At 44.5% G+C, this 13642-nt stretch overlaps 1 protein-coding gene across 2 annotated transcripts in view; it reads left to right on the top strand.

Moving 5' to 3' along the window:
- LOC106570914 (phosphatidate cytidylyltransferase 2) overlaps positions 1 to 13642 on the top strand; it is a 35380-nt gene that overhangs the window by 11843 nt on the left and 9895 nt on the right. For both annotated transcript variants that reach the window (XM_045695417.2, XM_045695415.2), the window contains exons 2-6: positions 3343 to 3500; positions 5882 to 5978; positions 7270 to 7367; positions 9317 to 9456; positions 12423 to 12481. In XM_045695417.2, the coding sequence (XP_045551373.1) occupies positions 3343 to 3500; positions 5882 to 5978; positions 7270 to 7367; positions 9317 to 9456; positions 12423 to 12481 (552 nt within the window). The remainder of the gene's footprint in view (positions 1 to 3342; positions 3501 to 5881; positions 5979 to 7269; positions 7368 to 9316; positions 9457 to 12422; positions 12482 to 13642) is intronic.

Raw genomic sequence — 13642 nt, 5'->3', positions numbered from 1 at the left:
GAGGGCAATGAGTTCTATAACTGATTCAAGTATTTTTAGCCAGATCCTAATTGGGGATGTCTAATTTTATGTTCCTTTTGATGGCGTAGAAGGCCCTTCTTGCCGTGTGTGTGTATGTATGTGTGTGTGTGTGTGTGTGTGTGTCTCTTTCTCTCTAAGGTCAATGTCAAAGGAGTTTATTCCATAGACTCGTGTGACATATTTTTCTTTAGTTATTGTTATTTTGAGGGACAATCTTCTTTTCCTGTTTGTCTCTCTCTTCCCCCCCCCCCCCCCCCCCCCCCAGCTCTGATCTCTACCCTCTACCCTACTGTACTACAGCTCTGAGTCACGAGGTGCCCAGTGATGTAGAACTCCCAAAACGCCTTTTATCCTCGCTTCGAGGAATTCGACCCTGAGTCTTGCATGAAAGGCCCTGTTGTTCCGGATGACTGCGTGATCTCGCAGGTTAACTAGGGGTATAACGATACACGTATTCGTACCAAACCGTTTTACAGGGACCTAAGTTCGGTCCACACTGTGAACCCGAATGAATACAAATTATTTTTTATTTATTTATTATTTATTTATTTACTAAGTAAAAACACTATAGGCTATGCCTCTTGAGTAAATTTGAGCTGAAAAAAAACATTTTGGGCTATTCTGTTTTAAAATACATTTTGTACAGTCTTAGGGCGCATATCCGCGTCTATAAACCATTCTCGGTGGTTGAGAATAGGGGCTTTCAGCACCGCGTGAAAGGGCTTGAGCCACGTTACGAACTTTCCTCTTGCATCCATTCAAGCAAATGGGTAGTACATGCTCTATATAAGCAAGCCAAAGACCCAAGTTTTCAATGAATTGGTCAATGAACCCTGTGTTGCACGTACTTAAGGGACAGCCCATCACGTTACCCTGGAGACACGCCCCCCACCCTTTATGAGAGTCACAAGTGAGCATCTGACACTGAAGGAGATATGGTGCATTCGTAACCAAGTGGGAATTTACCACATACGACTGGGGAAAAATACACTTGAATGGCCCCCCCCGAACTGGTAATTACTAGTGGGAAACTAAGCACCCACTTCTCTCATTCGGTGGCCTTTGATAGCCTCTTATAACAGCATTTTCGTCAGTTAAATGCAACCACAAAACATTTTATTTATAAAATCCAGAATCCTTCAAAGAATTTCTAGAAAACCAGGGAATTTTATTGAAAGTTAGCGGAATTTTGCAACCCAAACTGTATCTAAATTTTGAACATTTTGAATGGTCATCCAACTCGGAATTCCAGCTCGGGATCTCAGGCCTCTTTCTAGAGCTCTTGGTATTTTATTAGAATCCCCATTAGATGTTACAAAAACAGCAGCTACTCTTACTGGGGTCCACACAAAACAGGAAACATGATATAATACAGAACATTAATAGACAAGAACAGCTCAAGGACATAACTACATCAATTAAAAAATGGAAAAGATGCACGTAGCCTACATATCAATACATACACACAAACTAGGTGAAATAGGGGAGAGGCGTTGTGCCATGAGGATTTTCTTTATCTGGGTTTTTTTTTAAACCAAGTTTGCTGTTCATTTGAGCAATATGAGATGGAACGGAGTTCCATACAATAATGGCTCTATTATAATAGTGTACACTTTCTTGAATTTGTTCTGGATTTGGGGACTGTGAAAAGACCCCTGGTGGCTTGTCTGGTGGGGTAAGTGTGTTTGTCAGAGCTGTGTGTAAGTTGACTATGTAAACAATTTGGGATTTTCTACACATTGACTGCATCACTTATTTTTTTTATAAGAAACAGTCTTTCCTCAACTCTTAGCCAAGAGACACTGGTATGCATAATATTTATATCAGCCCTCTGGTTACAATGAAGAGCAAGACACACCTCTCTGTTCTGGGCCAGCTGCAGCTTAACTAGGTGTTTCCTTGCAGCACTCGACCATATGACTGGACAATAATTAAGATGAGACAAAACTAGAGCCTGCGGGACTTGCTTTCGGGGAGTGTGGTGTCAATCTCTTTATTACAGAGACCTCTCCCCATCTTTACAACCATTGAATCTATATGTTTTGACCATGACAGTTTACAATCTAAGTCATTTAGCCTCCTCAACTTGTTCAACAGCCACACCATTCATTACCAGATTCAGCTGAGGACTAGAACTTAGGGAATGATTTGTACCAAATACAATGATCTTAGTTTTAGAGATGTTCAGGACCAGTTTATTACTGGCCACTCATTCCAAAACAGACTGCAACTCTTTAAGGGTTTCAGTGACTACATTAGCTGTGGTTGCTGATGCGTAGATGGTTGAATCATCAGCATATATGGACACATGCTTTGTTTAATGCCAGTGGCATTAACAACAGGGATCTAGACAGCCACAAACCCGGGACAATCTGCAGTCCCAGCCACAATGGCTAACTGCGTCGCGGGCTGCGTTCAAGCCCTCAAACCCCGCTAGCTTGATAGGCAGCTAGCTAGCTAGCTTGATAGGCAGGCAGCTAGCTAGCTAGCTAGCTTGATAGGCAGGCAGCTAGCTAGCTAGCTAGCTTGATAGGCAGGCAGCTAGCTAGCTAGCTTGCTTGGCAGGCAGCTAGCTAGTCAATTGAAATAAATAAATTGGGCCCTAATCTATGGATTTCATATGACTGGGCAGGGGTGCAACCATGGGTGGGGCTGGGAGGGCATAGGCCAGGCCCAGCCAATCAGAATGAGGGCTTTATTACAGACAAAAATACTTCTCCGTTTCATCAGCTGTCTGGGAGGCTGGTCTCAGACGATCCAGCAGGTGAAGAAGCCAGATGTGGAGGTTCTGGGCTGGCGTGGTTACATGTGGTCGTGAGGCCAGTTGATCGTACTGCCAAATTCTTTAAAACAACGTTGGAGGCGGCTTATGGAAGAGAAATGAACATTCAATTCTCTGCCAACAGCTCTGGTGGACATTCCTGCAGTCAGCGTGTCAATTGCACGCTCCCTCAACTTGAGACATCTGTTGCATTGTGTTGTGGGACAAAACTGCACATTTTAGTGGCCTTTGTCCCCAGCACAAGGCGCACCTGTGTAATGATAATTATTTTTAATCAGCTTCATGATATGCCACACCTGTCAGATGGATGGATTATCTTGGCAAATGAGAAATGCTCATTAACAGGGATGTAAACAAATGTGCGCAAAATTGGAAATAAATACGCATTTTGTGCGTATGGGATCTTTTTACATGTTGCGTTTTATATTTTGGTTCAGTATAGCATCATTGTTGGTTTTCTTTGTGCTGACACACTAGTATTCTAGTCTAACGCTCTCCATCTCGTGTGTGTGTGTGTGTGTGTGGTTTGTGTGTTTTAGGAGGCAGCTGGAGAGGACAGACTGGGTCTGCCTGGTGAGGCTGGAGGTGAGGGAGATGGAGACCGAGAGTCTATAGCAGGCACACCAGATGTTCCTCCGTCCACAGTAGACAACACTCCACAGTTCCTCAACAAGGTTGTGGAGGGCCTCAACCCCAGGTAACACACTTCAGTGTCTCAACAGGAAGTTGAGGCGGGAATGTGCGTTAAAACCCCCCTAAGGTCGATGTCCACGCCCCAGCGGAAATCTAATTGGCATAATAAAACAATCCCCAAGCAAGAAATAGTCTGGGTTTTTTTTCTGCATTGGATGAGTCTCAATCTTCCGCTCTGTCGATATTCTGCATCTGGAGAAAGGTGGCCGAGCTAAAGTGGTGTTTGTCAGACCATGAGAAATCCAGAAAATCAGTCTTCTCACAAAATCATCTGTAGCGTCTGAACGGTTTGGCCTACAAACTATTATGACCCCTCTATGGAAAGATGAGACTCTCACGAACACGATGGTGTTCTCCGTCTTGGTCTACGACCCCCGCAAGCATTTGGAAATAGTCGGAAATAGTCAGAAACCGATCTGCCAACTTCTATCTAGAGCGTCCGAACAGTTTGGGCTACACACTAATACCCCTCTGTGGAAAGGTGAGACTCTCATGAACACCTACATATAGGTTGTTGTTGCTTTAGGACGCCCACATGCCTCACGACTCGTCTGAAGGTCCCCCGGTACCAGTTGAAACAACTTAATGGACGTATACACTACCGGTCAAAAGTTTTACAACAGCTACTCATTCAAGGGTTTTCTTTTTTCATTTATTTTTTTAACCATTTTCTACATTGTAGAATAATAGTGACGACATCAAAACTAATGAAATAACACATATGGAATCATGTAGTAACCAAAAAAATGTTCAACAAATCAAAATATTTTATATTTGCGATTCTTCACATAGCCACCCTTTGCCATGATTACAGCTTTGCACACTCTTGGCATTCTCTCAACCAGATCTTCATCAAAGTCACAACAATAGACAAACAGTGTGCTTAAACAAACAAACAAACAAACAAACAAAAGACTTAAAGGTCGAGACCGAGTCTGCGTCTATCACATGGATAGGCAGACCATTCCATAAAAATGGAGCTCTATAGGAGAAAGCCCTGCCTCCAGCTGTTTGCTGAGAAATTCTGACTGAAGTGTTTCGTATAGATTTGTCTTCAGGAAGGCAGTGAGTTGCTGCATAACAGCTTTTTCAAAAACTGGGGGATTTGATATAGGCCAATTTTAATACTTTTTAAAAGCTTTGGCTTTTTCAAGAGGCTTTATTACTGCCACTTTTAGTGAGTTTGGTACACATCCTGAGGACAGGGAGCTGTAAATTATGTTCAACATAGGAGGGCCAAGCACAGGAAGCAGCTCTTTCAGTAGTTTAGTTGGAATAGGGTCCAGTATACAGCTTGAAGGTTTAGAGGCCATGATTACTTTCATCAATGTGTCAAGAGATATAGTACTAAAAAAACTTGAGTGTCCCCATTGATCTGGCAGTTCTGTGCAGACTCAGGACAACTGAGCTTTGGAGAAATATGCAGATTCAAAGAGGAGTCTGTAATTTGCTTTCTAATGATCATGATCTTTTCGTCAAAGAAGTTAATGAATTCATCACTGCTGAAGTGAAAGCCATCCTCTCTTGGGGAATGCTGCTTTTTAGTTAGCTTTGCGACATTATCAAAAGTACATTTTGGATTGTTCTTATTCTCCTCAATTAGGTTGGAAAAATAGACTAATCGAGCTTAAGTGATGGCTCTTCGATATTGCACGATACGGTCTTTCCAAGCCTGTCAGAAGACTTTCAGTTTGGTGGAGCGCCATTTCCGTTAACATTTTCTGGAAGCTTGCTTCAGGGCTCAGTTATTTTCTGTATAGCAAGGAGCTTGTTTCTTGTGACCAATGTTTTTAGGGGTGCGACTGCGTCTAGGGTATTACTCAGGGTTAAATGTAGATACTTGGTTAGGTGGTTAACTGATTTCTGTACTCTGACGTCCTTGGGTAGGTGGAAGGAGTCTGGAAGGGCATCTAGGAATCTTTGGGTTGTCTGAGAATTTATAGCACAGCTTTTGATCATCCTTAGTTGGGGTCTGAGCAGATTTATTTGTTGCGATTGCAAACGTAATACAATGGTGGTCCCACAGTCCAGGATTATGAGGGGAAAAACATGTAGATCCACAATATTTATTCCACGGGACTAAACTAGATCCAGGGTATGACTGTGGCAATGCATAGGTCCGACGACGTTGGACAAAACCCACTGAGTTGATGATGGCTCCGAAAGCCTTTTGGATGTGGACTTTTCCATGTGAATATTGAAGTCACCAAAAATGTGAATATTATCTGCTGTGACTACAAGGTCCAATAGGAGCTCAGTGAGGAAGGGGGTATACAGACCAGAAGGCCTGTAAACGGTAGCTATAAAAAGGCTGCATAGATTTCATGACTAGAAGCTCAAAAGATGAAAACGTCTTGGATGTATCTGTGTGTGTTGTGTTTCCAGATGGAAGAACTGGTGGATCCGAGGGGTTCTGTCTCTGGCCATGATTTCAGGATTCTTTATGGTCATCTACCTGGGACCCATCATGCTCATATTAGTGGTACGTGGCTTCATAACAACACCATGTTCATATTAGTGGTACGTGACTTCATAACAACACCATGTTCATATTAGTGGTACGTGGCTTTATAACAACACCATGGTCATATTAGTGGTACGTGGCTTTATAACAACACCATGTTCATATTAGTGGTACGTGACTTCATAACAACACCATGTTCATATTAGTGGTACGTGACTTCATAACAACACCCTGTTCATATTAGTGGTACGTGACTTCATAACAACACCATGTTCATATTAGTGGTACGTGACTTCATAACAACACCATGTTCATATTAGTGGTACGTGGCTTCATAACAACACCATGTTCATATTAGTGGTACGTGGCTTCATAACACCATGGTCATATTAGTGGTACGTGGCTTTATAACAACACCATGTTCATATTAGTGGTACGTGACTTCATAACAACACCATGGTCATATTAGTGGTACGTGACTTTATAACAACACCATGGTCATATTAGTGGTACGTGACTTCATAACAACACCATGTTCATATTAGTGGTACGTGACTTCATAACAACACCATGGTCATATTATTGGTACGTGGCTTTATAACAACACCATGTTCATATTAGTGGTACGTGGCTTCATAACACCATGGTCATATTAGTGGTACGTGGCTTCATAACACCATGGTCATATTAGTGGTACGTGGCTTTTTTGTTGTTGTTGATGACCAGTGGTAACTCCCCGTGGGTGGGTGGTAACTCCCCCTGGGTGGGTGGGTGGGTGGTAACTCCCCCTGGGTGGTAACTCCCCCTGGGTGGGTAGGTGGGTGGGTGGTAACTCCCTCTGGGTGGGTGGGTGGTAACTCCCCCTGGGTGGCTGGGTGGCTGGTAACTCCCCCTGGGTGGCTGGTAACTCCCCCTGGGTGGGTGGGTGGCTGGTAACTCCCCCTGGGCGGGTGGCAACCCCCTGGGTGGGTGGGTGGGTTGGCGGGTAGCTATTCCCCCTGGGTGGGCGGGTAGCAACTCCCCCTGGGTGGGCGGGTAGCAACTCTCCCTGGGTGGGCGGGTAGCAACTCCCCCTGGGTGGGTGGGCGGGTAGCAACTCCCCCTGGGTGGGTGGGCGGGTAGCAACTCCCCCTGGGTGGGTGGGCGGGTAGCAACTCCCCCTGGGTGGGTGGGTGGGTAGCAACTCCCCCTGGGTGGGTGGGTGGGTAGCAACTCTCCCTGGGTGGGTGGGTGGGTGGGTAGCAACTCTCCCTGGGTGGGTGGGTGGGTGGGTGGGTGGTAACTCCATGTGATTCTCTCTCCTTGGTAGGTGATGACCATCCAGATCAAGTGTTTTCAGGAGATCATAGATATCGGCTACAGAGTCTACCATTCCTACGAGCTGCCCTGGTTCAGGACACTCAGCTGGTGAGGACATTGATTCTACACTGAAGAAAAATATAAACGAAACATGCAACAATTTCAAAGATTTTACTGAGTTATAGTTCATATAAGGAAATCTGTCAATTTAAATAAATTCATTAGGCCCTAATCTATGGATTTCACATGACTGGGAATACAGACATGCATCTGTTGGTCACAGAGACCTTAAACAAGAAGGTAGGGGCGTGGATCAGAAAACCAGTCAGTATCCGCTGTGACCATTTGCCTCATGCAGGGTGACACATCTCCTTCACATAGAGTTGATCAGGCTGTTGATTGTGGCCTGTGGAATGTTGTCCCACTCTAATTCAATGGCTGTGTGAAATTGCTGGATATTGGCGGGAACTGGAACATGCTGTCGTACACGTCAATCCAGAGCATCCCAAACATGCTCAATGGGTGACCTGTCTGGTGAGTATGCAGGGCATTGAAGAACTGGGACATCAGCTTCCAGGAATTGTGTACAGATCCTTGCGACATGGGGCCATGCATTATCATGCTGAAACATGAGGTGATGGTGGCGGCTGACCGGTACGACAATGGACCTCAGGATCTCATCACGGTATCTCCGTGCATTCAAATTGCCATCGATAAAATTGCAATTGTGTTCGTTGTCTGTAGCTTATGCCTGCTCATACCATAACCCCACCGCCACCATGGGACACTCTGTTCATACCGTTGACATCAGCAAACCGCTCGCCTACACAACGCCATACACGCTATCTGCCATGGACAGTTGAAACAGGGATTCATCCGTGAAGAGCACACGACTACAGCGTACCAGTGGCTAACATTCAGTTCTCTGGCAACAGCTCTGGTGGACATTCCTGCAGTCACCATGACAATTACACGCTCCCTCAACTTGAGACATCTGTGGTGTTGTGTTGTGTGACACAACTGTACATTTTAAAGTGGCCTTTTATTGTCTCCAGCACAAGGTGCACCTGTGTAATGATCATGCTGTTTAATCAGCTTCTTGATATGCCACACCTGTCAGGTGGATGGATTCTCTTGGCAAAGGAGAAATGCTCACTAACAGGGATGTAAACAAATGTGTGCACAACATTGGAGAGAAATAAGCTTTTTTTGTGTATGGAACATTTCTGGGATCTTTTATTTCAGCTCATGAAACATGGGACCAACACTTTACATATTGTGTTTATATTTTTGTTCAGTGTATCTCTGTCTCGATCTCTCCTGTAACACACAGCCTTTTAAAGGAGGTTAAAACATTTAAAGGTTACATTTAGTAGGTCTCTTTTTTTTCCCCCCTCCCCTCTATTTCACCCATCTCTCTCTTTCTGTTTCCCAACGTTCTCTCGCTCTCCCTACGGTCTCTCGCTCTCCCACACCTCCCTCTCTCTGCTCTGCCTCTGTCTAAAATGCTGCCTAGTGTTATTCTGCAGGTAATAGTGTGAATATGGGGTGCCCCTCTCCCCTTTGAGTTTTACATTTCTGTACAGCAGAGCAGCTTTTGAGCACATTTTTTGTTTTTAAAATGTTATTTTTTTAATTTCAGTTTACAAAATAGCTTTTCAAATTTTAGTTTGTTTTCGTTTACCATAATAACCTTTGCACACACACACACACACACACACACACACACACACACACACACACACTCACACCAGTCAAGCCAACCCTGAGCAAAGGCCACTGCCATGAAGCCGTCGGAACCAAACCTCAACACTACTCACACAACCAAACTCTAACCCTGATACCCAACAAATATGTGAGGCAAAAAACACACATTAAACCAATGGAAGGATTACAATATCCTTCCTTGTTTTTCAAGGTACTTTAGATTACTTCTTGATTTGTGTGAAGTGATTTGATACTGAATAAACAGGGCCTATGTGATGCAAAAACACACACACACACATTTAAAGAGAACTACATATTCACAGTATCCATCTTTGTTTGTTGTCTTCCAGGTACTTCCTGATTTGTGTGAATTATTTCTTCTATGGTGAGACATTGGCGGAGTACTTCGGTGCGTTGGTTCAGAGAGAGGAATCACTCCAGTTCCTGGTCCGATACCATCGCTTCATCTCCTTCACTCTCTACCTGGCAGGTGAGCCTCAGTGGAACACAGCTGAACACAGCTATTGATACAGCATGTGCTGTGTTAATATAGAAGAAGACAGCGCATTCAGAAAGTATTCAGACCACTTGACATTTTTCCACAGTTTACTTTACAGCCCTTATTCTAAAATGTATTAAATTGTCCCCCCCATCAATCTACACACAATACCCCATAATGACAAAGCACAAAATATTTTTTTTATACATTTTTGCAAAAGTATAAAATTTAAAAAATGAAATCACATTACATAAGTATTCAGACCCTTTACTCTTAGGTATGACCCTACAAGCTTGGTACGCCTGTATTTGGGGAGTTTCTCCCATTCTTCTTTGCAGATCCTCTCAAGCTCTGTCAGGTTGGATGGGGAGCATTGTTGCACAGCTATTTTCAGGTCTCTCCAGAGATGTTCGATTAGGTTTAAGTCCGGGCTCTGGCTGGGTCACTCAAGGACATTCAGAGACTTGTCCCGAAGCCACTCCTGCATTGTCTTGGCTGTGTGTTTAGGGTCGTTGTCCTGTTGGAAGGTGAACCTTCGCCCCAGTCTGAGTTCCTGAGCACTCTGGAGCAGGTTTTCATCAAGGATCTCTCTGTACATTGCTCCGATCATCTTTCCCTCGATCCTGACTAGTCTCCCAGTCCCTGCCGCTGAAAAACATCCCCACAGCATGATGCTGCCACCACCATGCTTCACCGTAGAGATGGTGCCAGGTTTCCTCCAGACGTGACGCTTGGCATTCAGGCCAAAGAGTTTAATCACACCAGACAATCTTGCTTCTCATGGTCTGAGAGTCTTTAGGTGCCTTTTGGCAAAATCCAAGTGGACTGTCATGTGCCTTTTACTGATGAGTGGCTTCCGTCTGGCCACTACCATAAAGGCCTGATTGGCCATGTGTATGTATACGCACTATACATACACATGGATGTAGATATGTGGTAGTGGTGGAGTAGGGGCCTGAGGACACAGTGTGTTGTGAAATCTGTGAATGTATTGTAATGTTTTAAAATTGTATAAACTGCCTTCATTTTGCTGGACCCCAGGAAGAGATCCATAATACATACAAAAAATGAAACTAAACAGCTGTTGAAATGTGTCAGTATAAATGTTGTTAGGCCTGTAAAACGTAGTATAATATTACTGGATTTACCGGCCAATAAATGTTTGGTTTTATTACCGTTTTAAAAACTGTTTTTATAGCTGCAGCTGGGTGGCACAAACCACAGTTTCAGATCACGATTGAGATAACAAGATATTTAGATCCAGTTTGTGTCCCGAATGGCACCCTGTTCCATACAGTGCACTTCTTATGACCAGAGTCCTATGGGCCCTGGAGTAGTGCATTTCTTATGGCCAGAGTCCTATATGTCCTGGAGTAGTGCATTTCTTATGGCCAGAGTCCTATATGTCCTGGAGTAGTGCATTTCTTATGGCCAGAGTCCTATATGTCCTGGTGTAGTGCACTTCTTATGGCCAGAGTCCTATATGTCCTGGAGTAGTGCACTTCTTATGGCCAGAGTCCTATATGTCCTGGAGTAGTGCATTTCTTATGGCCAGAGTCCTATATGTCCTGGAGTAGTGCACTTCTTATGGCCAGAGTCCTATATGTCCTGGAGTAGTGCATTTCTTATGGCCAGAGTCCTATATGACCTGGAGTAGTGCACTTCTTATGGCCAGAGTCCTATGGGCCCTGGAGTAGTGCATTTCTTATGGCCAGAGTCCTATATGTCCTGGAGTAGTGCACTTCTTATGACCAGAGTCCTATGGGCCCTGGAGTAGTGCATTTCTTATGGCCAGAGTCCTATATGTCCTGGAGTAGTGCACTTCTTATGGCCAGAGTCCTATGGGCCCTGGAGTAGTGCATTTCTTATGGCCAGAGTCCTATATGTCCTGGAGTAGTCACTTCTTATGGCCAGAGTCCTATATGTCCTGGTGTAGTGCACTTCTTATGGCCAGAGTCCTATATGTCCTGGTGTAGTGCACTTCTTATGGCCAGAGTCCTATGGGCCCTGGAGTAGTGCACTTCTTATGGCCAGAGTCCTATATGTCCTGGAGTAGTGCATTTCTTATGGCCAGAGTCCTATGGGCCCTGGAGTAGTGCATTTCTTATGGCCAGAGTCCTATATGTCCTGGAGTAGTGCATTTCTTATGGCCAGAGTCCTATATGTCCTGGAGTAGTGCACTTCTTATGGCCAGAGTCCTATATGTCCTGGAGTAGTGCACTTCTTATGGCCAGAGTCCTATATGTCCTGGTGAAAAGTAGTGCACTTCTTATGGCCAGAGTCCTATATGTCCTGGTGAAAAGTAGTTCACTGTAAAGGGATTACGGTACCATTTGGGACAGCAAGAATCAGCACACTGACCCCTATAGGATCCTCCCATTTAGTGAGTTGTGATGCGTCCCAAACGCACACTCATACACTCCTAAAGCATTAGATTGGTATAAACCTGACCTGAGATCATATTCACAAAACGTCTCGCAGTAGGAGTGCAGGTCTGCGGTCTGTTTTTTTCTTCTTTTTTAGATCACACTGAATAAAGATAGGGGGCCTGATCTGAGACCCTTTGAATAGGGGCCGTGGAGTCAGATTCATTGACTTGACCCTGGCTGGGAGCACTGTGACTGTCTTGTCACAGCCAATTAAAATCCAGGGTTCTGCTGAAACAGACACAATCTGCCCAGCGACTCGATTACACCTCTCCCCAGGAAATCCCATTGGCTGCTTTATGTGGCGAAACCCCGAGACGCGATGAACGTTTTTTTTTTAATCGATGCCTTCAGCACAAATTATATAGTTCTGTTAGCCTGGATCCACGTCGGGTTGTTCTGTCTTGACAGCTCAGTGTGACAATGGTCATACGACTCAGCAATATATGGCTGTGATGATGATGAAGATGCCCCCCCCCCCCCCACACCTTGTACAGAGAAACTGACCACATGTTATTTGATCTTTCACAGGTTTCTGCATGTTTGTTTTGAGTCTGGTGAAGAAGCATTACCGGCTGCAGTTTTATATGGTGTGTATGAGCCAGCTAACCCTGGATACCACTGACTGACCACCACCATACTGTACACTGCATACCATACTGCATACCACACTGCATACCATCCACCACACTGCATACCATCCACCACACTGCATACCATCCACCACACTGCATACCATCCACCACACTGCATACCATCCACCACACTGCATACCATACTGCATACCATACAGCATACCATCCACCATACTGTACACTGCATACCATACTGCATACTGCATACCATCCACCATACTGTACACTGCATACCATACAGCATACCATACAGCATACTGCATAACATCCACCATACTGTACACTGCATACCATCCACCATACTGTACACTGCATACCATCCACCATACTGTACACTGCATACCATACTGTACACTGCATACCATCCACCATACTGTACACTGCATACCATCCACCATACTGTACACTGCATACCATACTGTACACTGCATACCATCCACCATACTGTACACTGCATACCATACAGCATACCATCCACCATACTGTATACCATCCACCATACTGTACACTGCATACCATACTGCATACCATCCAGCACACCATACTGCATACCATCCAGCACACCATCCACCACACTGCATGCCCTCCACCACACTGCTAACATTCCACTTCCTTGTATATATGGTATGGTGTGGCATGATGGCACAAACAGAATGCTAACCAGGCGACTTAACATATGGCACACTATTCCCAATGTAGTGCACTATGTTTTACCACTCTTTTTTGTTACGGTTTATTAAAAAGTAGTTGACTACATGGGGAGTAGGAATGTTGTTTGAAATTGAGCCAGTAGAACCAGCTGTACTATACTAGGTCTGGCCCAAGAGAACGTTCTAGATTACAGCTGGTAGAACCAGCTGTACTATACTAGGTCTGGCCCAAGAGAACGTTCTAGATTACAGCGGGTAGAACCAGCTGTACTATACTAGGTCTGGCCCAAGAGAACGTTCTAGATTACAGCGGGTAGAACCAGCTGTACTATACTAGGTCTGGCCCAAGAGAACATTCTAGATTACAGCCAGTAGAACCAGCTGTACTATACTAGGTCTGGCCCAAGAGAACATTCTAGATTACAGCCAGTAGAACCAGCTGTACTATACTAGGTCTGGCCCAAGA

Source organism: Salmo salar, chromosome 15, assembly GCF_965601325.2.
Source record: "Salmo salar chromosome 15, fSalSal1, whole genome shotgun sequence".
Classification (NCBI taxonomy): Eukaryota; Metazoa; Chordata; class Actinopteri; order Salmoniformes; family Salmonidae; genus Salmo; species Salmo salar.
Note: the sequence above shows the minus strand (reverse complement) of the source record. Positions and strands in the feature narration are given on the sequence as shown.